This window comes from Dipteris shenzhenensis, chromosome 17, assembly GCF_047967505.1.
Source record: "Dipteris shenzhenensis isolate YYH24624 ecotype China chromosome 17, Dip_SZ_1.0, whole genome shotgun sequence".
Taxonomy (NCBI): Eukaryota; Viridiplantae; Streptophyta; class Polypodiopsida; order Gleicheniales; family Dipteridaceae; genus Dipteris; species Dipteris shenzhenensis.
The window spans coordinates 41,378,393-41,402,584 of NC_141612.1; the positions used below are offsets into that span (position 1 = coordinate 41,378,393).

A 24,192-nucleotide genomic window follows, 5' to 3' on the forward strand; every position below is an offset into this window, starting at 1 on the left:
GGTCTTCCACTGGGAAGAACTGATTCACTAAATCCCCACCCATCGTAATCTCCTTCATGGTTGTGAGGTCGCTAAAGACTCCTCCTAGTACTGTCTTTAGGCCTTAAGGGTACAGCTTGACATATGCTTGTCGACCAAGTAGTATTTGTATTTTGTGAGAGGAACTCAAGCGAATTGCCTTAGCTACTCTTCATTCACCTCAGATCTTCAATGGCGCGCCTCTCCATCAGATGCACATCTGTCTTCATGACGATAGATTCTTTGTCCATCAGCTATAGTCAATCTTCTATCGTCATACCTTTCTCGACGCAATCCTTTTGGAATGAAGCTGAGTACTGACAAAGATGTTCTCATTGCTCTTTGAGTTGGTCTTTGCATTTATTTTGATACTCAATTGAGGAGATGGCCATCTGTTTGAAATCCAAACTCTCCTTAGATGATTGCTTGGATTCCATTCGCCATGACGGACCTTCATCCACCAATCTTCTAGGACGCCCCATCATTCCGACCTTTTGGCTCTGGATAGTAGTCAAATTCCACCCTTGGGGTAGCATAGCCAAGTCTCTCTCCTCGCGCTTGTCACTCCTATTGGACAATTGATTTTGCTAGCCTCCTTCGGGCATTGAACTTTGGTTTTGAGATTGCTCCACTTCTCATAGTCGGATGTAACCACTACCTCTGGCTTAGATATTCTTCATGTCTAGATGCATATGCTTTTGCATTGAATTGTGCTCTCCCTCCTATGCAATAGCTGTTGTATGTTTTGTTAGTAACAAATGAAGACAATGAATGAATCATGTAAATATAACAAATGAAAATACTAAAGAACCAACTTGTAAACATTCTGTGCACCCTTTTGTTGTTGATAATGAATGAATCTTTGTCTCTCTGAGCGTGTGTCGGCCATTGCTTAAGGTAGAAATTAGTCGAATAACAATCCGAGTACTTTTTGTGTTCCACACACCAGTCTTCAAACACATTACCATTTGATGCCACTCATATGGAGTTACTTGAATAAATTTTTCGTAGTAGCGCACGATACTCAACAAATGTTTCACTTTGTCATGGGTTAACATAAAATCTCTTCTTGTTCTACTGACACTAAGCAAATGAAAAGAGGTAACTATATTGACAATTTATAATAATTGACTATCTAGAATTATGTCATTTCTTCTTTCATAATTACTATATCGAAGGAGTAAATCTAGAAATGAATTTTGGTATTGTAGATTGTGATGTGTTAAGGAGCTTTCTAATAAGGAGGTCGCCTAGCATCCCAACATTAGCAATGTGCCTAAAAGAATTACAAAATAATTACTCATCCTTTTTTTGTAAGGCAGCTTGTCCATTCGTTATTACAACAATGAACCATGAGATAGGCTGCATAACATCCCAACATTAGCAATGTGCCTAAAAGAATTACAAAATAATAACTCATCCTTTCTTTGTAAGGCTACTTGTCTATTCGTTACAACAATAAACCATGAGATAGTCTCCAACTCAACCAGTTAGGTCTGAAAAATATCAGCTCCACACATCTTCTACTTGGGTTGGTTTTGCTGAGTATGCAAATGCTCCGCTTCATTTCCCTCTATACAACAAATGTTTCACATGCATATACCTCGTGCTACCAATGCTCACACAATTCCCTAACTTTGAGCATCTTAACTTTGAGTCTAAGTACTCTCCAAAATGCCAAGAGGCCTCCTCACAACCTCATTGCACCTCAATACTCTCCAAGAGACTTGGATTTGAAACGATCTACCTCTTATATCACCAAGGAACAAATTTACAATGATCACTATCACCATGTGGCAAGGTCCACATTCTAGGATCATCAAATAGGAAAAGAGATAGGCAAAGAACAAGGACGGAGATAGGTGATGTTTCTCCCAAGAAAGATGGACTATGAGGCAACAAATGAATCCAAGACCACCACGCCATTTCCTTATGTGCAATACGGCTCCTCATAAATCAAAGCCTTGCTAGCAAGCTTAGAGTAGTAATTCTTGCAAAATTATATAAAATTCAATTCTAATATTAGCTTTGCTCTTGTGTCAAGCCAATACTATCCTTTCCACTTTACCATAAGGAGTCAAATTCTAAATTGTAAGAGGAAAATATGTACAATAACTTGACACAAATTTCATAAGAGTTAAAATTTTTAAATGAAAGATACTATTCAAAAGGGTCCTATCAATGTATAATATATTAGGAGAAGGGTAACACGTGGGGTGTGTGTGTGTGTGCACGTGTGCACGTGTGTGTGTGTTTTCGGGGCGAGGGGGGTGCATGGCCATGTGTGTGTGCACACACCCACCCAACTTTCGAGCATGACGGGGGTAGGGAATGGGTTATGTGTGCACATGCACCTACCTAATCCCCATATATGGCAAGATGCATCACAATGGAGAGTGAGGAAGTAGGTCATCACAATCCATGTCATGAACCTACTACCGAACACAAAGAGTTTAAGAAAGAAGCTTTTGAATGCTTCAAATAATTTTTACATAATAAACTCAATGCAGTTTTAAAGCACGTTTACTTGTGAGGAACTATTGCAATTTAAAAAATTGATTTCATGATATAAACAGCTATAGTTGACCAAAGATGACCTATATTTGCCCAAATATGATTTTCATGATTTTGGCCACGGTTCTATTGATCATTGCATGGATAAATGAGATGGTTTGGAAAGGGGATTTTTCCTTCTTCCATGAAAACTTAAGAACATATTGTCCTCTGAAATAGGAAATTAGGACAAAGATCATGACCTATAGTGGGCCAAAGATGATGCTACTATTTGAGCCAAGGGTCTATTGCTCATTGCATGGATAAAGGAGATGGTTTGGAAAGGGGATTTTCCCTCGTCCATGAAAAATTAAGAACATATTGTCCTATGAAATAACAAATTGACAATGTACAATAATTGACTATCTAGAATGATATCATTTCTTCGTTCATAGTAACCATGTTAAGGGTGTCAATCTAGGAGGGAGTTTCTAGTATTCTAGGTTGTGATGCATTGATGAACGTTCTAATGGGGAGGTCATTTAGCATCCCAACATCACCAATGTACCTAAAGCAATTATAGAATAAACCTAATATATTCACTCATCCTTACCTTGTAAGCTTAGGATTCCTAATGATGATGACATTTTCCCTTCAACAATCAACCATGAAGTAGACCTCACTTTAACGAGTTAGGTCTGTAAAATGTTATAGAGAAGTTAGGAATCGAATAGACATGTTCGACATTGCAATGGTAATCAATCCTAAGAAATTTGAGATCCTTGCACTCAAATAGTTATGTTGCTTTGCCAATAGTAATCTAGTTTCACACTTGTTATTCTCTTGGAATGCACATGTTAAGTAATATACAATAGAGGAGTTGCATGCATATGGAAGCAAGATAAAGCTACAAAATAAAATGAAAGGAAATGAAATCCATCATGAGGATAGGCTAGTGGTGTTAGCTGCATGCACGTGGTCTCGGGCGCTAGCCCATACCGGACCTATTTTTGTATAATCGGTCTTTCTTTTTGTGGGCTGACTACCCCTTTAATATATTTGGCAGTTTTTTTAATAAAAAGCTACAAAATAAGTCTATAGAAGTAGCATGAATACCCTTATAACATGAGGAGGTGAACATTTTGTATCATAAAAATAGTTGACATGTACATTGTTGTTGCAATTCTGTTCGTATAACTTCAGTAACACCATTCCAATGCTAAGTCAGCCTAATTCTATGATGTTACCGACTAGGATATAGTATTTTAGGTGGCACCTTGGTGCATGGAAACCTCTTGCATGCTCAATACACACATTAGCTAGCTTGAGATAATCTACCTATTTAGGCTTACTAACCCAGTGATGCCTTGGGGTTGAAACCTTATCAAGTAAATGATACAATTGCTTAAGACCATAGCATAAGCTATAAGAGTGATAAACTTTAAGTACCAAAGATGTGGTTAATAAAACAATTGATGCTATTGACAGAGTAGCCATACATTAATAATATTTAAGCTTGTCTTGTAAGAACAACAATTTTCTTTAGTATGTCTGAGGGGGCTATGAGACAAAACATTAGGTTAGATTCTCACTCTAGACCCCTGGTTGCAATTAACTAGGAGAAGTGATGAATTTCTTTAAGGAAGTGGTATTTGGAGGGGGTAGTGGAGGTAAGTGTGTGTGTGTGTGTGTGTGAGAAAGAGAGAGAGAGAGAGAGAGAGAGAGAGAGAGAGAGAGAGAGAGAGAGTTTTTCTTATAGGCAAGTACACTAGGTAAAAAGAGAAAGAAGAGTAGGTCATTGCTTATGGGGATTATGACATTGCACCTTGTAGAATGAATGAACTTTTGCGTGCAAGTTGATTTATCCGACTTAAAAAAATGAGAAACATTTGAGTTGTTCTGCACAAAGTCAACATGTACACATGCAATAAATAAGAGTAAAATGGTGGAAGGCGAGGTAAATTGAAAGTTTCATGATCAAATTTCTTAAAAATAGTTGTGCATCCACTTTTGATTAAAAAAAAGAGTTTTATATACTTTCCATGTGAGAGAATCAAGTACAAATCAAAGATATCATGTTTTCAAAAGTGTGATTTTAAATACTTTCCTTTGGAGTAGTGCCACACATTCAAGGTTTTTGGGGGTGGTGCTTAGTGTCTTTTTAAATTGCTAGGGTTGGTTATAATGGGCGAGTAAAAAAATGTTTTTTGCGTTTCTATGGAAAATGATAAGCATAGGAAGGAATCTTAAAGGCAGAAATTGAGGTGACTAGTAAAGTTTTATTTCGAGGGGCATTTAATGATTTATGTAAACAAAATATCGGAGGCGAGGCATGATATAAGGGCCAAGTGTAAGGCCGAGCTTTTTTGCAAAAAAATGGAAGAAGGGTGGAAAGATAATTAAAGTAATAGATAATAGTGACGTCAAAGGAGTAGTGAAGGCCGGAGATAATTTCCAAGAATAAATTTAATAAGGTGGTGCCGTATTTTGAAAAAGTAGAATTTGAGGGAATTAAAATAATTTGTGGTCATTTCGGGGCGGCGTCATGATGCGTACCCACCCAAGAGGGCGATAATTTTCAGGGGCATTAAAAAAAGGCCACAAAATTGCAAAAGCCTTTTTTTTTTCAGAAAAAGAGAAAAAAGAGGGCGCGGGCGGCGCAAAAATACATATATTTTAAAAAACCCTGCCCAAAAAATTTAAAAGGACGGAGAAAATCCCGAAAAAAATATTCGGGGAAAACAACTGTTTTCTTTTCTTTTTTTTTCGGGGCTGATTTTTTTCTGTTTTTTGGTGGGGGATTTGGCGGTCGCCGCTAAAAAGAAACTGTGGGAGCTGCCCAAATTTGGCGGGGTCTCGCTACATTTGGAGGAATTCCTGTTTTTTGCTTTTGCTCTGCCTCTTCCCCCTCTGCATCGAGATTTTCACCGTCGTCCTCTTGCAGAGCCGGGGTCTGTGTATTTTGGGCTGCGGCGAAGGTCTATAGAAAACAGGCGAATCGGCTAATAGGGAGGTAGGTACTAGGTGGAGAGAGTCGAGACAGAGGCCGTGCGCAACTAGCAGCTCTGCAAGATAGTGAAGTCGAGACGAAGTAAGATGTAAGAAATGTCGAGTAAGAAGTACCAAGTTTATGTAGCCGTACGCTGGAGTGTGGAGTAAGAGTAAAACTAGCAGGCGGGAAGACGAACGAGTTGCATTGTCAAGCAAGAGGAGGATATCGATGGAAGGAAAAGCTGGAAGATGAAGAAGAGGGTAGTATTAGAAGAAGTTGGAAGATGAACAAGAGTCACTAACTAATCAGAGCTGCGTGTGAGAGACGCTCTGATTTTTGAAGCAAGCAAAAGGTGCAGAACCAAATCGCCAAAAGCTGCTTCAACAAAGAAAAAGAAAGATGATAAGAAAATCAACTCTCTTCTTTTATAAGTTACTAACTTATTACCAGCTTAGATCTAAGCAGACCAAATTTTAAAGAGTTCATGACATCGGTCCTTTGGCCTTGCCTGCTTCCCAAGAACCAGCACGGAGCAGCTATGACTTCGAACTTCCAACTTCAAAGGATCAGCTTGAAGCTGTGTCTCGAGTCCTGACAGCCCAAAGCCCAGCAACACAACAGGAGTGCCACGTTTGCAAGAGTTCAATCAGCACTTTTTGCAGATTGGCAATGCAATAAATTTGATGCTATTATAGTGCAGGCAGAGTCATGGCCAATCAACTTAAGACAGTTCTTTTCTCCAAATCCCATCAATTTACCTCTCTCTCTCTCTCTCACACACACACACACACACAGACACACACACACACACACACACTTTTTTTTTTGGGTTTCCAGAATTAGGTGTAACATACTAGTTCTTCATTTGGGTCCCGAGTTCTCAACCTAGTGCAGGATAATCAAGTTTTTGCAGGGGTGTACACTGTAGTCACATCAAACAGCCCCTAAAATATTAGAGTCTCCTGAAGCAGGCAGCAGCAGAACACTGAAAAAAGGAGCTCAGGCCATGGGGACTGGACTACTCCTAAGAGAGTTCCCATGGCAGAGTAACTAAAGCCCAATGGCAGAGCAAAGCACTTCTGATAATTCCTATTTCTTTGCTAAATCCCAAAGCCCCTCTTTCTCATCAGCATCGTTAACATCACCGTCTCTGCTCTATTTTACGGTTTACCCCCCTTTCTTTCTTCTCTGTGGTCTAAACTCAGGAAAAAGGCTCTATATAACTGCCCTTCAAGATTGCCCTTTACCCTTTCTTTTTGCCTTTGCCTTTGCCAAATCCTATTCATCCACACTGTCTTGCTTTAATTACCCACATGTTTTTTCTCCTCGCCCTTACCTTTCCTCTTTCGCTCTTCCAAGTTCCCTTCATCAAACAGAGAACTTTCGAATCTGTGTTAACAGCCCACTACAAAAAACCTTCCCTTGTGATTAGAATTTAGTATATATGAAGCGGGCTTCAACCCTGTCGTTTCTTGTCTCCACTCCCAAGTGTGTGTGTGTGTGTGAGGTGACTGCATCGTTTTTCGAAAATCAGTTTGCCTGAATTTGAATTGGGAGGCTTTCTTGTCTCCTCAAAGGCAAGAAGGCCATCCGGCAGGAGAGTTTTGGGCATGGGTTGTGAAAGATGCGCACTTGCGTGCTGCTCATTTGAGATCATTGCCTTGTCTGTGGCTCAGGTCCCTGATTTCGAACTGGGCAGTCTTCCTTTTGCATTCAAACGCCTCGTAAAATAGTTTCTGGGATGGAAGTGCCTGCCTCTGGATCACTACGCTTCCTGTTTTCAGGCACAAGATCTTTGGGTCCTCAGATAGTTTGCAGCAGCGGCTAATCGTTTGCTGCTTCCTTGTCTACACAAACCGTTTCATTTGCATGATTGTTCAGCCGAGGTAGACAACGCACAGCAACTGAATCTTCAGCCGGACTTTGCCATCCGATGGCCACACCTGTAGCAAGCCACATCATTGCTTCTACGAGTGCAAATTCCGGCGTGATTCTACTTCCTTGTCCGCACTATTGAACTTTGTCGGAAGCATTGTCGGCAGATTGCCGTAAGGGAAGGAGAAATCTGTGTATGGAAAGCAAGGATCCTATGGGCCTGCCTTCTCCTGGACCTGCTGGTGTGATCTCAGGCTCTGGGTCCTTCAGCGCGATGCTTCAAAGGACCTTGGCGGAAGCGTCTCCCACTCCGGTTTCCGGAACATCATCACCTGTGCATACCCCAGCAGCTGCTAACGCGGCCGTAGCAGGTCCAATTCTCACCGTGGCTTCCACCCCTTCACATCTGACGCCACCCCCATACTCGTGTGACATGTCAACTGCGATCGTAGTTCATTCCGGGGCTGCTAGCATAAGCGGCGGACTAGCAGCGCGGTTTGATTCTGCAAAGAAGAAGCGAGGCAGGCCTAGAAAATATGCACCGGATGGTACTCCTTTATCAGTATCCCCATTGTCGTCAGCTCCCGGTTCGTTGTCGCCCTCTCAAAAGCGGGGCAGGGGAAGGCCGCCAGGATCCGGCAGAAAGCAGCAGTTAGCAGCTCTAGGTCTGTAATTTCTCTTCCTGCCGCTTAGCTCTTGTGTCGCTTGTTTGCCGAGGTGTATGAGAATCGTTCATTCGAAAATTGCGTAACGTTGCAACGCTTGCCGTGTCGCCTTAGAGAAAAATGCAAAACGGCTCATGCATCAGAGTACGAGGGCGTCTGTAGATCCGATTCAATTTTGCTTACGGTAACGTAGATCAAGCGACGTTCCTCATGGGCAAGATTAGAGTCTCCAATTGCGTTGAGACAATGTGACGCCATCGAACTTGTGGAAAGTTGATGTCTTGAGAGGGATACGCTGTTTTCCAACTTCTCCCTTTTCTACTTATTTTCTAACAGTTTCCTATTTTATCATGCGCACCAGGAGAATTGATGGCAGGCTCTGCGGGTGCTGGTTTCACTCCACATGCTATTACGGTTGGCGCTGGGGAGGTAAGTTCTTATGGAGCTTCCAAGTTCCATTCTTCGTGGGGGGTGCTTTTTGAACGCTTAGTTAACTTGCAGGTCTGTCAAGTGTTCAACGTTTCTACGTAGAATGCATCAAGGAGAAAACATAAACAAATAAATGAGCTTAGAGGTTCATACACGATCTAAGTGAAAAATTACTCATTAGCTGCATTGGCCACTTTCATGCCCCATCTTTGATGTACGAATACTGTGGTTCTAATTTTTTTAAATGGAATTGTTCGGTAGAGGAAAGAGAATACAAGGCAAGACTGACATGCCTTTATATCAGCTACTGCGGCAGTTGTTCCGTGGTTTGAACTTGTGTCTTTTGTAGCTTTGTTGAAATTTTTTGGGAAGATGTTAAAAACTTCTAAGTTTGGTTTTCTGTCTTACAGAAGCCGTTTGTGTATGTTAGGTCTAGGCAATGGCGTTTTGATAGTCAATGACTGAGTAGTCCGGAAAGGATTGACTGTGACTGCTTGCTTCTGAGCATGATATCAGAGGGGACAATGTTAAAAGCGTTTCAGTATATTGCATTCCTCTGCAGGTGACTCTGCAATTATGCAGGGCATCTAATAATTCCCTGCTGGTAACTGATTATTCTTTATGCGACAATGCAGGATGTGGCTGCTAGGATAATGTCCTTCTCGCAACAAGGGCCTCGAGGGATTTGTATCCTCTCTGCAAATGGTGCAATTTCTAATGTCACACTTAGGCAACCTGCAACCTCGGGTGGTACTGTAACTTACGAGGTCCAGTTCTTAAACTTTCCTGCTGCCATGACTCTAGTTGGCTGCTCTCTCTTTGCAGAACATACAGCCACTTTATGTTAAAGTGTCACCTCTCTCTTAAACATAATTAGTCTCTTTCTACTTTCTTTACAAGGGTTGATATGCAAATGTGTCATGCAGAACCGTTGTCCCTCAACCATATGAATAATATAATTGTATGGCTTTGGCAGCATCGAAGTTCTGCCTGCTTTCTGCTGAATTGTTCAGTTTTCATGAAGCTTACAACCTTTTTAAAGTTTACTTGCTTGAATTCCTTGCTTTGGAAAGACTTTTGTTCTTTTCTCTAGCCTTTATCATGGCAGATGAAATTCAGGACGATGACCTTTGCTCATTATTTGCATGTTTCTCCGTGTTCTGGTGAGTATTGTTTATGCACAACGATCTGTGAAGTCAGGGGGGATGTCATAGCAGGTAAACCCTGCGGCCTGCTCTGCTTGATGAACGTGGGAACCTGTAGTCCAGTAGTGATTTTAAAAAATACTTTTAACGTTTGCTAGGATCTTGTATTCCCCTTGGGAATTAAATTTAGTGCGAGTGGTTGTTCTCTCTCTTCTCCACTATTTTCTCCCTCTTCTTTCCTTCCAACTATTTCTATTTCAAGGCATACCTCGTCCACGTGTTCTCAGACTGCTTCCAGGGCAGGCCATTTGAATGCAAATTCAACTTGTTTGATTTGTGGTGTAGTGAGTGCTCTTTGATTTGCAAGTTACACAAAATCTCAAATTGGTAAGTTTTAAACTAATCTTTGCTTTCAATTATACATGATTTTTAAATATAATGGTATGGTTTGGATTGCAGGGACGCTTTGAAATCCTCTCTCTCTCTGGCTCCTTCCTTTTGACAGAATCTGGCGGGACACGCAGCAGGACTGGTGGACTCAGTGTGTCTTTAGCAGGGCCAGATGGCAGAGTTGTTGGTGGAGGGGTTGCTGGACTCTTAATGGCAGCTAGCCCAGTGCAGGTAAAACCTTTAGCATTCATCTTGTTACTTTTTTCTACATTCCTGCCAGGGGCTGGCTAAAATTTCTCCTTGATAATGTGCAGGTAGTTGTTGGCAGCTTTATTTCCAATCCCCGGAAGTTACAACCCAAACCTCCTAAAGCTGAGGGTTCTTCTGGGTTATTTAAAATTTCTCCTGCTTGCACACCACCCACTGGTATTCCAGGTGTGCAATCAACTGCAAATGAAGTTACTGATATCAAGCCTGCTGCACCCGAGAGCCCTCCCCTAAATCAGAGTGCAGGGGCTGCAACCAGCAGCAGTGCAGAGTCTCCACAAGGTCAGAATATGAATATTGTAATTCCCATTCAAATTATGGGATGTTCACCTCCTCAAGGTGCACCAGAATCAAGGCAGAACACTGGCATTGATATATCTCTGCCAGGAGGGTAATGCATTTGGTCTCTACCTCTGATTCTATTTGATGGGCTTTTCAGGTTTACACAACTGTACCGGAAATTTTGCCTAATCTTACAGCTAATTTAGAGTTCTGGATTGAGCACAGCTTGAGGCATTTTTGTGTAGGCTCCTTGTGGACCTTTATGGAGCTTTCTTTGCTCTATAAAGAAGAGAGCTGTTGATACTGGCTATCAGCTCCTGTCTGGGTTCTTTCTTAGCATTGATTCTGTTACACTTTTAAGAACGAATAGGCAAGCATAATTCTTTTTTCCCCCCCTTAAAAACAAACAACAAATTAGGAAGGCTTGCAAGGGATTTTTCTCCATGTCTATTGCACAGAGATAGGTGTCAAAGTGAACACTGAAGTCTTCGAATTTGGGGAATTCCTAATTGTGTTCCCTGTTTAACCTTTAAGGATTATCAAGCCTGGAGTAAGGTATGAGTCAAAGCAATAACAAGTTAAGAATTCAGATGCTAATAACCTTGGGATTACAGCTTCTAACCTACACTTGGAACAAGGAGATATCCTTGTATTAGGAAAAAGGATTGAATTGTTTGCGAGCATTGTATTAAACAAATTATTTTTTGTGAGTTTTTTTGGCAATGTTATCAAAGTGCAAGCTTTTTCTAAACATTTAAAATGTAGTTACCCTCTATTGAAAATTTAGAACTTCCTTAAGGTAAGGGAAATACGGGAATGAGCTAGCATAACGTTAGCTAACAAACTTAACCTAATCAAACCTAGCACAACATAAAGTATGACACAACCTAACCTAACATACAATGCTTTGTTGAGGGAGGGTAAGGGCGATAGAAGGGGGGGGGTAGGGTTGAGTTCGGGGGGGGGGGGGGGCAAGAGAAGAGTGATGGGAGTGGAGGTGAGGTGAGGGGTAGCGGAGAGGGGTTAACTTACTAATTTTTTATTTTGAAGGCAGGTTGAAGGATGCTTATACATCCAAATTCTAAGGGAATAGTTTATTTTTGTGAGAATAGGTAGTATTATATATAATTAGAAAGTAACTATGTGAGTATAGTTTTGTGAGAATAGGTAGTATTATATATAAAGGAAAAATAACTATATTAGTAAAAACAAGAAGAGTCAAAGTGTTCTCAATGTGACAGCCCATGAGGGCTAATTCTAGTGATGGCCCTCATGACTAGGACAAAAACACCCAAAGGTCCTACAAAAACACCACATAAGTTTTCATATGGATTGTATAAATATCTTTCATAATTCAAAGGATAGTTATTGTAATCGCCAAAAATGGATCATACAACTTAATCATCATATCAACGACTTGTAGGTGGGAAGATCTATTGAGAGGGATACTACAAATAACCTCTAGGTTGGCTCAAGGCTGTCATTGCATCCATAATTGAGAGGGTGGGCTGTTGCACAAAAATATTTTCATGCTTGTGAAGCCCCAACACATGCAAAAAAATATAGTACAAATGTTTGCATGCTAAGTAAGGCTTTGATGTTGACTCTATTTTTTGGAAATCAAGACAATTGCACCAGGGCTCCATCTTGATCGTATGTCACTCTTGCTTTCTCAGAGCCCTTTGTTGCCACATGAAAAATTATATGCTTTAAAGGCTCAATTGAAGTCTCACCTATGACAATTGCTTGCATGCCTTGAGTGCTCTGTATTTTTTTTCAGCCTCCTTAGATATATCTTCCCTCCATCGTGAATGTCTTGATGAACACATATGCCCATCTTTTGGTGGTGGTGATGTTTCCATGCATCTATCACTAGGTGCTGGTGTATCCCTAGTAGACCCATCCACCATTTGCATTCTAAATATGCATGAGACCAAAGTATTTAGTTCCTCTGATGTGATGGTTGTTCCTTCTTACACCATCTAGACACTTAGGAGTTTTGGAGTTTGTGATATTTTGATCCATGTGCCATGCATGAGTAACATCATCATTACAAAACCACATCATTTGTGATTTTAGACCTCTTGGGCTTGGGGTGACATCTTTCGGAGAAGAAGCAAGGAGCTGGTACCCCACGTGCACATTTTTGAATGTACCTGTTACATTTTACTACCATCTATCACCTTTCAGTTCAATGGGGTTCTTTGAATCGCCCACCAAGTTTTGATAACTTTTTGTTCCATAGTGGATGATCTCACTCCTATACCTTCTCCATCATGTTGCATTGAGGCCTTGCTCTTTTTCTAATTCATGCCTTTGTCTTGAGGCTGAAAGTTAATTTTCCTTGGTCTTTCTCTTTGCTTGCATTCTCTATTCTCCATCACATAACTAGGATGGTGTGCACTATTCTCCACATCAATGGTTGTAGGCTTGCACCTCTTCCTTTGGACAATTTCTTTATCTCCATGAACCATTTTTGGGCCTTCAAACATTGGTGTCCCTGCAACTGCTTAATGTGCCGTTCGTGCTACTTGACGCAGCGAGCTTGTGGTCCTTGAGGCTACTCTATTTATCAATGCTTCTAAACTAGGACCCTCTCCCACATGTTTTCCGATCATATATGCATGTTGCTTAGCACTTTGCAGCAAGGCATTGGCCATGTGTGATACACTTGAATCATAGAGAGTTATCTTACTCTTGTAAACCTTCCCCAGCCAACCAAGTTCCATGCATGGTCTCAGTCACATTTGTCCTTGGAGTACATGCCTCTTCCAAACGACTCTTTGCCACCTACATCCAATTCAATAAAGATTAGAGATAATTTAATTTAGATCCAATATGTTCAAAATAGGGTTATGACTCATACCGTTGACATGAGATTTCCCCAATGGGCAAGCCGTACCTCCCACGAACTTAACCATGTATCCATAGGTGGGATATTGTTATTGAGTACATTGCCTACTTGCCACCATTTCCTAATCAGCATACTCTCTTTTCTTGCCTCTTCTTTATGACTGCACAATCTCCATTTTTCACACATGGCAAGGTGCTCACTTTGATTGTCAGCCTTCACATACTTCCTTGTATGAATGTGCAAACAAACTTTGTTCCCAATGAAATAGGCATGATCACTCTTAGCCTTTTAACTAGTTCTTTGATCCACCATTAAAAGCTATTCGCATTGCATTCCAATTTGCCCTGCTTCATCTGCCATGAAACCATGGAAGTTTGCACATGGGTAACCATACTGTTGCATAGTAGCTTGGCTATCTGTATCTTCTTCCTTCAGTTCACATGTGGCTATTGTCATTAGCTCCTACACACTACAATATTGACAAATATAAATATCATAGATAGCCAAATTGTAATTTTAATATCATAGATTGTTACGAGAAAGTATGTCTGAAAGCTCTTGTTCGAAATGACGTTAAGTATTTATAAGATCGCACTAGACGTGGTGGGGGGTCATTTAATACTTTGGTTTAGTTAGGGATGCCTAACTAAACGTGTGTCATTAATAAGTATCATGGGTGATGCCATTTAGAAATACTCACATTAATGGGTAGTCGTTTGTAAAGACCGTTACTTAGCATGATTGGCTAATCATTTGATGTATATCATTGCGCTAAGTATTTGACTAATGGTGGATTGGTTTATTGAGTATAGGAAATGACATGGACGGATGGGAGTAAACAAGCTCAAGGAAATAAAGGCTGAACACCATGGTTTTATGCTAGTGCTATGTAATGTATTAAGTGGCCAAGGGTCATTACATTTTTGATAAGGGAGAGTGCTTAAAAGCCTTCCACTTTTTGGCATGTAAATGAATACGTGACTTTGTATCAATGGTTCATGCTCTTATTGTAATATTATAAATACTCTTGGTGTGGGATCACGAGCAACACACCTCGAGGGGGGAGATTGTACCCAGTGATTGTCTCTTGTCTTTTCATGAGTTTCCGTGCATATTCAATTTTTGGTGCTATTGTATGTGTTAGAATTATTGTTCACGTTTCAGTGGTATCAGAGCACTTGCTACGCTCCATGAGGACCTAGAATTGAGAGGTACTTCTCCAAAGGAGTGTTGGGAAGAGAGCTGAAGTAGCCGTCATCTCAGATCTTGAAAAGGAGTGCAAATAGTACTTGGGAGAGTGGTATTTGGGAGTCTAATTTTTGGGAGACCTTATCTCCTTAATTAAAGTTCTCTCTCTTTTGAAGAGAAAACAGAGACTCTTTCTCTGTTATGTATTGCTGCGACAGGCTGTTTCTTCTTCTCATGCCTCCACTATCCTATGCCTATCTCTCTACTTCCAAGCATATGCTTTCCAAGCCCTCCAAGCCTCTCCAATCGGTGTAAAATGGTGTGGCTTGAAAAAATACAGCTTGTAACTCTTCTTGGGATGGATGGCTGCACGAGAAGAAGAAGATCAAGCCATGAAAAATTCGACAACGAAATTGCCTCCCGAGCCGGCTCTGGGGTTTTTAGGGCCTCTAAATCCAATCCCCCGGTCCGTTCACGCTGAAACTGACCACAGAAGCGGGTCCGAACGCACTTATCAAAGGGAAAAACGTAAGAGAATATGATAGGAGTAGTTTTTCAGTGATAAGAGGATGAGAGCTTGTTTGATAAGCTATCAAACCCCTCAATAACTTATCAAAGTCCTCTACTCCTCTTCTACCCCTCTTGTTTTCGCACTATTTCCCTCAAAACTCAAGCAAACAGATAGCTTTTTTCAAGCTGATTTTTGGAGGCTCTTTTACTTCAACAACTTCATATTCGGCAACATCCAAAAGCCATAAAGCTCTTGCCACTAAGCGTCAAGAAGGTTCTCTCACATATTGATAGCATCGTAAAGTTGGTATTTCGGATGTTGGCGAAGACGATTGGCAACGCTAGTGGACACTCTTAACTTGGGTGGCGGGCGCACAAGAGATAAGTATAACGATTGAGTAAATTTCATTTTATTGAGTGTAAGAAAGTTTATTTACTTTCACAAAATGGCACAGCATTTCCCACCATCTCCAATGGTTCAAGAGCAAATTAATGCACTTCACCTTCAACTTTTGCAAGAGAAATCATCGAGAGAAATTAGAGAAAGAGCTTGAGAGAACTAAGAACAAGAAAAGGAAGAGACATGCCAGAGATGAGAGTATTTCAGGATCCGATTTTGAGGGAGTGATTCGTAGAGCTGCTAAATCAACATTGAGAGAAAAGAAGGAAAATAAAATTAATGGGAAATCTTTTACTTTTTAAAAATATGATGGAAAGAAAATGCAAAAATTGTTTTAGCATGGATTAGTAAGCATGATGAGTATTTCCAGGGTGAAAGGTTTCCCAAAAAAGACAAAATTAAATGTGCTGTTAACCATCTTGTTGACAATGCGGCACTATGGTGAAATGTGGTCAAACATAGTAAAGGACGACTAGCTACTTGGAAGGAATTGAAGAAAAGATTGAAGAAAGACTTTCTTCTGACACAATTCAAGTCGAAAGTCCATCAACAATGGGGTAGTTTGCATCAATTAGAAAAAGAGACCGTTGCTTTTTATGTTGAGAGATTTTGGCAATCTCTCATTCAACTTCAAACCATAGATAGGATTTCTGAGAAAGAACAAAAGAGGAAATTTGTATCTGGCCTTAGGGCTAAAGTAAAATCCGAGATTAACATGTTCAATTCTCATTCCTTGAGTTCGGCTTTATCACTTGCTACAAATTGTGAAAGAAAGAATGGGATACCCAAGGATGGAGAAAAGAATAAACCTTTTGTTCCTTTTCAAAAGAGGGATAAGAAGTTTAAGTTCAAGCTATTTTTCTCTCTTTATGCCATCGACCACATCTTCAAAGGATTGTGACAAATCAAAAGAAGAAAAGAAGACCGACTTGAAGAAGGAAACTTGTTTCAACTGTCACAAAGAGGGACATTATGCAAATAATTGTCTAGAAAAGAAGAAGGCGTCAACTGCAAAGATTAACGTAATCGATGAAGTCAAGCAAGAGGGTAACACTTCTGACTCAGGTAAATCAGGTAATTTTTCTCCTTATGCATTGTTAAAGCATTGTTAAAAATGAAGGGAAAAATAAATGAGAAAGAAATTGTTCTTCTACATGATGATGGAAGTACACATGATTTCATTTCTGAATGATTAGTAAAAGCAATGAATCTTAAAGTTACACCAAGACAGTATAAGGTTAAAGCTGCTTTTACTAAAACTAGATATAATTTTTTGAATGAAGTGAAAGATTTAGAACTCACGATTGATCCATGCAAAGAAAAGAGAAATTTCTTAGTGGCTCCTCTAAGTGGAAAAGATATAATTTTTGGAATGCCGTGGTGACATCAATTTAATCCTGATGTTGACTATAACACTCACCAAATGTGGATCACACACAAGGATAGAAGAATTTGTTTAAAGCAACAAATAAAGAATGAAATGAATCCTTTGTTGAATCACACACAACCTAAAAGGGCTTTTAGGAAAGGTGAAAAATCATTTTTGGTTTTGGTTAATTCGATTACGGCCGCACAAATTAAATGGAATGACGATTTCAAAGATTTTATCTCGCAATTTTTGGATTGTTTCTTGGACGAATTACCCCCAGGTTTACCCAAGTCTAGACCTGAAGATCATCGCATAGAAATTTTACCTTGAAATTCACCTCCTTGTAGAGCTCCATATCGAGTAAACATCTTAGAACGAAAAGAGATTCAAAGACAAATAGAAGAATTGTTGGAAAGGAAGTTGATTAGACCAAGTAGCTCCCCGTATGGTGCTCCAGTCCTCTTGGTGAAAAAGAAAAATGGCACATTTAGGATGTGTGTGGACTATAGAGCACTTAATAAACTCACAGTCAAGAATCGGTATCCAATTCCAAGAGTAGATGATTTACTTGACAAGTTGAGAGGAGCCAAAGTCTTTAGCAAGATTGATCTTAAATCTGGTTATCATCAAGTTAGAATGACGAAAGAAGATGTTTACAAAATGGCTTTTAGAACGCAAATGGGTCATTATGAGTTTTTGGTTATGACATTTGGTTTGACCAATGCTCCAGCTACTTTCAGTAGAATGATGAATCGAATCTTTCTAAAGCATCAACACTGTGTAGTGGGGTTCTTTGATGACATATTGATTTTTAGCAAGAATACTGAAGATCACAAGGAATATCTGAAATTGACTTTTTCTCTTTTAAAAGAAAATCAATTGTACAGCAATCCTGAGAAGAGTCTATTCTTCCAAGATCGCATTGAATATTGGGGACATATCATTTCAAGTCAAGGTATTCAAGTAGACCCAAAGAAAGTGGAATGTATTGAAACATGACCAAAGCCTAAAGATATACATGAGCTAAGATCTTTTTTAGGCTTATGTAGTTACTAAAGGAAATTCGTTAGGAACTTTTCTTTCTTAGCAAATCCACTAAACTATCTCCTAAAGAAAACCACAAAGTTCATTTGGACTTCAAGCCATGATAAGTCATTTCAAGCTTTAAAAGAAGCTTTAGTTAAATCCCCTAGTAAGAATCTCATTCCATATTACTTCACTTATATTCGAATCCTTGGAAACCATACTGTATAATTGTTCAAGTATTCAAACTTGGCTTAAATTTTCTCTGCAATCCAAAACTTATGTAGGATTAGTTTTGAAACCTTGCGGATTGAAGTTTACCTGCAAGTGACTTGATCTACCCCAAAAGTAATCATCATTGACAATGATTACTAAGGACTGCAAATGAAATTTCCTAAACTGATTCAATTGCACACACTTTAGCGACATCTATATTGAGATACACTTCAATTCAAAAAGATACTAACATTTCAAAGCATGTATGAAATCATCATTGACAATGATTATAAAGGATTGCTCTGAATAATGAAATACATCTACTATCATGTTGAACCAGCGAGGGCTTCTCAGGAATGCCCCACTCACTGCGGGCAGTGGGATCATTCACACAGATGGATCTTTTCAAAGGCCCCCCTTATGGGGAAGGGTTCCCCCATGATGAGGATCCTCCACAGGGTTTGGAAGAGGTTGGCAAGGGGTCTCATCCGTGCTGAGCCTCATTTTTATAGAGAGGAGTTCAAGCATCAGTCCCTCATTTGGCACCCAGAGATCAGGGATCAAGGTGGACGTATGCTTGGGTAGCAGACTCACATTGGTTGGGCACAATGGGACAGTGGCTCGGCCTGCTCCTTTGGTAGATGGAGTAGATTACCCATGGAGGCAGAGGCAAGGCTTGGAGCCCTAGCGCATATGCGAGGGGTAGGGTAATGGATGGGAGATTGACCTAGCCATCCCTGAGTCTTGGTGGTGGGAGGGACTCATGGATGGACAACAGATGGTTGGATAAGTTTTCTAGGATTGGAGTCCCCTTGAAGATGATGATTCAATGAGGCAACACGTAGCCTGGTTTCTTTCGTGTAGGGCCTAGAGGTGAACTTTAGGCACTTGTTGAGAGACCCAAAGATGGACGGAGTCTGATTCATTGGCAGATGATCAGAGTTGTGGGCGATTTGGGAAAGGAGTGGCACATCGATCCTCTGAGCATCCCAGAGCATGATGCCCCTAGATGGTGCCTCTGGCTTTGGGAAGGTAGGCCCCTGAGGGAGGTCGAGTGGGATCCGAGAGAGTGGTTTTGGCCTTCTAGGACAGGCCTCGTCGAGTAGGTGGATGAGGCGACTTTCTTTTCCTATACTACTCTTGGTAGTAGGAGGCTTTAGATGGACACTTCAACTTGGACCCCCTCGAGAGAGAGGCATTGGGTGGCCTAGAGGTGTCCAAGGAGTTCCGTTCCAATTTTTGGACTTGTCTTTGGTCCAGTTTACGATCGAGGAAGATCTTCTACTTCTTCCGGTTGGTTGTCCATGGAGGCTTGCCCATAGGCTCATGGTTGGAGCAGATGCGGGTGTAGAGGCAGTGCCACTGCTGCTCAACTGGATTTTTGAAGATGATCCCTCACTGCATCTGGAGTTGTCATAGTGCAGTAAGGATCTAGATGGGAGCCCTCAGGATGATGATTTGCATGCAGAGCCTTCAGAGGAACTACACATGGAAGATGATTGACTGAGGGAGGTCACGTGTTCTAGATTGATGAGGTCTCTCTAGCTTACCGGTACAGGGTCACAACATTCAGAGGATAGAGCTCCATGAGGTGGGCCCTCGTGATACCCCAGATCCCCATTCCCCTATGAAGGGTAGCATGTGGGAGGAAGTAGCCAATATCATAGCGTGGATCATTTGGGTTGCTCACTCTAGTCTGGTGATGGGCAAGCATTCGGTTCCACCTCGGCTACCTTAGTCTCCATGTGGTAGGATATGATCGACATCCTGCGCTCCACTTGGGAGCATGGGACCCCAGGCTTTAGGGTGACTCTTGCAAGGCACGCTCATTTTGTTAAGACTTGGCCTATAGGAGTTTTTACATATTCATTCTGCTTGTATAGTCCCCCACTTGGCTGTTAGCCCCTGTACCAAGCAGCAAGCTAGGTTTCTCTGGAATAGGCTGGTATTGCCAATTACACCATGTCAAGTGCGATCTTGGAGTCAAGACATAGGAAAAAGGGAAAGCTATACTGCATGGTTTGTTGATAAGGACATAAGTCTTTGGTTATTGAATGTGCATCCATGGTGGCATGACTATCCATTGGGAAAACAACATACTATTGAATGTGCATCCATGGTGGATGACTATCAACTATAAACAATTGACTTGTTTGTAGATTGTGGGGGCATGGGATGACTTAGCAAAGAAATGCTACAGCAATGTCTTTGCATTGAAGAGGATGAGTATATGGTTCACACACTTCTATAAGATCCTTCATGTGATCTCATGTGATCCTTCTTTTTGTTTTAAAAAGTGAATTGTATAGCCTATAGGAGAAGGCGACCATCCAAACTTTTCTTAGTATTTTATTAAAAAAGAGCAAATCTCACAAGTTTTGTGCTACTGCCATGCAATAGATTGCGCTTTTTATAGTAGTCCATTGGTTGTCTCCATCATTGATTTAATGGATTTCAATGTTTATAGTGCATCCATGGTGGCATGACTATCAACTATAAACAATTGACCTATTTGTAGGTTGTGGGGGCATGGGATGACTTAGCAAAGAAATGCTACGACAATGTCTTTGCATTGAAGAGGATGAGTATATGGTTCACACACTTCTACAGGATCCTTCATGTGATCTCATGTGATCCTTATTTTTGTTTTAAAAAGTGATTTGTATAGCCTATAGGAGAAGGCGACCATCCAAACTTTTCTTAGTATTTTATAAAAAAAGAGCAAATCTCACAAGTTTTGTGCTACTGCCATGCAATAGATTGCTCTTTTTCATTTATAGTAGTCCATTGGTTGTCTCCATCATTGATTTAATGGATTTCAATGTTTATCCAAGATTCATGTAAATTTTTTTAAATGGTTATGATCTAAGTTGTTCAAAGAATTTGGCACATAGCTAAAAAACATGGCTAAGGGATGGGAATGTTGGGGCTGGTTGTGTGCTTGGATGAGGAATAGAGACACAAAAGTAAAGATGGGAAACCAATAGAGAAGTAAAAATACAATGGTCAAGATCCATCTACCAAAATACTCACATCACAAATCTCTTCTCTGTGTGACTTTACTACTACTAGCTTTCCATCCTTTACTACTTGCTTTCCATCATTGGAAGCTGACATAGGAATAGAGGCATTGTGATAGTCATAACACAATTGCATATAAATCATGGCATGTATGGATGAAACTTTCAAATGCTTCCCCTCTTGTAGTCTACTAGGGTAGTGCAAGACTTCATTACATTGACGTATGTTTAAGCACTCTTCCTACTTTCTATAAGGAAAAAATCATGGCATTCCCAAAAACCACATCATGATGAGGCGGTTTGTGAAAACACATCATAATGAGTGCCGCTATCAATCCTATCCACACCAATCATCCTAGATGCTTTCTTTTCCAAAATCTATGTGTCCATTGTTGGTCTATACAAATGGTAGACTTATGCCCCAAATCAATATTTCCATGAAAGAATAATAATCCATATTGTGAAGGACACTAGACTTGATCAAGAATTCAACCCTAGTGACTTGCCACTTACCTTGTTGCTTGCATATGAGCTTCAAGATACCCCTACCATCACTTAATTCACATGATGGTCAGCCAACACATCGATGCTAGTGCACCAAGCAAGTTACAAGAATAATTGACAAGGCTTACCTTGTAGTGTCTGGGTAGACAAAAGAGGCATTATGTGCAAATATAGGGACTATAGCATGGACAATTACATGGCAATCAAGGTATGTTTGAAGTGAGTATGTTGGAAGTCACACTAGCACTAAGTATGTTGGGAGTCCCACTAGTAGTAGTGAAAGTTGCAATGGCAATAGTAGCCAAACAAGCTAAAGTATCATTGGCAGTAGTAGATCATGAAATTCTAGTTGTCCTTGACAACTCACATTTAAAGAAAAGGATTGAGAAGATTGTTCAATAGACACTTGCTAGCTAGCACAAGCGAGGGGAAGAACTTTAAAATTTAAGTCCACGGGGAATGACTCATATTTAAAGAAAAGGATTGAGAAGATGGTTCAATAGGCACTTGCTAGCTAGCACAAGCGAGGGGTAGAACTTCAAAATTAAGTCCATGAGGAGTGACTCTAATATAATTGTTGTCCAATTAGATCCATATTCTTGGCTTGAGGTGCATCTAGTTTTGTTTTGGGGTATTGTACATCCTTAAAAAACATGGAAAAAGAGGGGCAGTTTTATTTGGGGGGATTTTGAGGGGATTTTAAAAGAATCCTTGAATGCATGTGATACATAGACTCCTTGAATGCATGTGATACATAGGTTTTCTGAGTAGTGCCCCCTTCCATGCTTGTATGATCATATGTTTACAAAAGCTCTCTATTTATGGGGATTTCAAAAAATGGTCAGTGATAGAAAGCTCACAAGAAATATGACTTCATTGGTATAATGTATGAGGGTGAGAAAGATATGATTTCAAAACATGGACTTGAAATTTATGATCCCAAAAACAAAAACAAGCTCCATTTTGAGAGCATAATTTTGTCATTAGATGTTTAAGAACACCGGATAGCAAAATATTATTTTAAGATCTGCAAGTATTTTGTATTGTGCTTCTAGTATAGAAATTTCACCATTTTTTGGAAACGGGATCTTTTAAAGACATTGAAATGGTAGCTGTGTAATATTGTGGTTTCAAATGTAACACTAATGGTACCTGAATATCCATTTTACTCCATACCAATGGCGCTTGGGTGATCATATATAGCTTGGCCATGAGCTAGCTCATGAAAATTGGCTACATCACATATATTAGGACATGTAAGTGTCATAAAATATATGTACTTGTGAACTATCTTTTCTATCAATGTATAATCGAAGAATGGCTCACTCTCCATCTTCAACATTTCATATCTGATCTCTATGCATGTGCTTGCTTGTGTGGAGTCTAGCATTTTGAATCTCACCAACTAAATTCATTGAAGTCAAAGATACTCCATCCTACACATCCATAACATCTAGAGCAATGATCCTCGATCATGCATCTCAAAGTCCTATAAATATTGGCATTCATCTTCTTAATGAGCTCATTATAGGCATCTAAAATGATGAGGTCATCCACATAGAGTGCAATAATTGTGAGAGCATTTTCACTTCGCTTCACTTACAATCCATGATCTAGTTTATTGCTTGTGAACCATTGCTATCTGAAATAAATGGCATCTTGTTGTCCCAAGCCTTTGGAGCTTAATGTAGATGTACATTGCCTTGAGTCTACATACAAAGTGTTGAAACCTTTTTCAGTAAACCCTAGCATAAACACAATCAATGAATTAGGGGAGTGATCCTGACTTGTGGGGCACATGTGACTTCCTAAGAGATGCTCCCCATTCTCTCAATTCCTTATGTTAGAAAATTCATTACAACTGTCCACATTATATGGATTTCATCTCTTGCATTGTTCTCAATCATTGTAGCTTTCCTTTTCTTTTCATCAACAGCACATCTCCTAAAGTAGTCATCTTGTGCATTGTTACATTATAAAGCTTGCATGCATTGTGCTCTTCTACATATCCAACCATGGTGCACTTGTCACTTTGTCATCAAATGTACCTCTCATATTTTTTGGTAGATATGTGCAAGTTGTTAACCCAAAAAACTTAGGGTACATATAGGGATGTCCACTCCTTGCTACCTCTAGTGTAAAGTTATAGTGGGGATCTATTGATAAAGTAAACCATACATCACTTTTCCCCAAAACTTGCAAAAGTTATTGAATGGATTTTAACTCTACTCTCTGTCATTGTTGGATCAAAGGCATTTGATTTTATAATGGATTGAGCTTTTGCCTTGCTCTTGAACTCTTGGAAGTTACCCTAGAGTTAACACCAATTATTTGTAGAGTAAAACACATACTCTCCATGTTGTATCCTTTATGAATGTGAAAAAGTAATTGCAATCTACCCTTAATGGAATATTAATAATTTAGACCACTATGCATGCATTGGTTCCAGGCCATGTGGATTATTTCTTTGGAAATAACCCCTTATAAAGGGTTCCTTCACATGAGTTCCATTCCTTGATAAGAGGGATCTTGAGAACATGATGGAGAGGCTC

At 40.1% G+C, this 24,192-nt stretch overlaps 1 protein-coding gene across 1 annotated transcript; it reads left to right on the plus strand.

The window, feature by feature from the left end:
• Positions 1-6,592: 6,592 nt before the first annotated feature.
• On the plus strand, positions 6,593-10,979 carry LOC147892124 (AT-hook motif nuclear-localized protein 1-like). The gene is made up of 5 exons (XM_087388084.1): positions 6,593-8,043; positions 8,405-8,472; positions 9,108-9,239; positions 10,077-10,238; positions 10,322-10,979. The coding sequence occupies exons 1-5, from the start codon at positions 7,575-7,577 to the stop codon at positions 10,667-10,669; spliced, it is 1,179 nt and encodes a 392-aa protein (XP_087244210.1). The 5' UTR covers positions 6,593-7,574; the 3' UTR covers positions 10,670-10,979.
• The last annotated feature ends 13,213 nt before the right edge of the window (positions 10,980-24,192 follow it).

What these genes read in the sequence shown, in the direction of transcription:
- LOC147892124 (XM_087388084.1), top strand. Translation starts at nt 7,575, where the DNA reads ATGGAAAGCAAGGATCCTATGGGCCTGCCTTCTCCTGGACCTGCTGGT. An exon ending in GCAGCAGTTAGCAGCTCTAG is followed by an intron (nt 8,044 to 8,404) that starts GTCTGTAATTTC and finishes CATGCGCACCAG; the next exon opens with GAGAATTGATGGCAGGCTCT. An exon ending in TGGCAGCTAGCCCAGTGCAG is followed by an intron (nt 10,239 to 10,321) that starts GTAAAACCTTTA and finishes GATAATGTGCAG; the next exon opens with GTAGTTGTTGGCAGCTTTAT.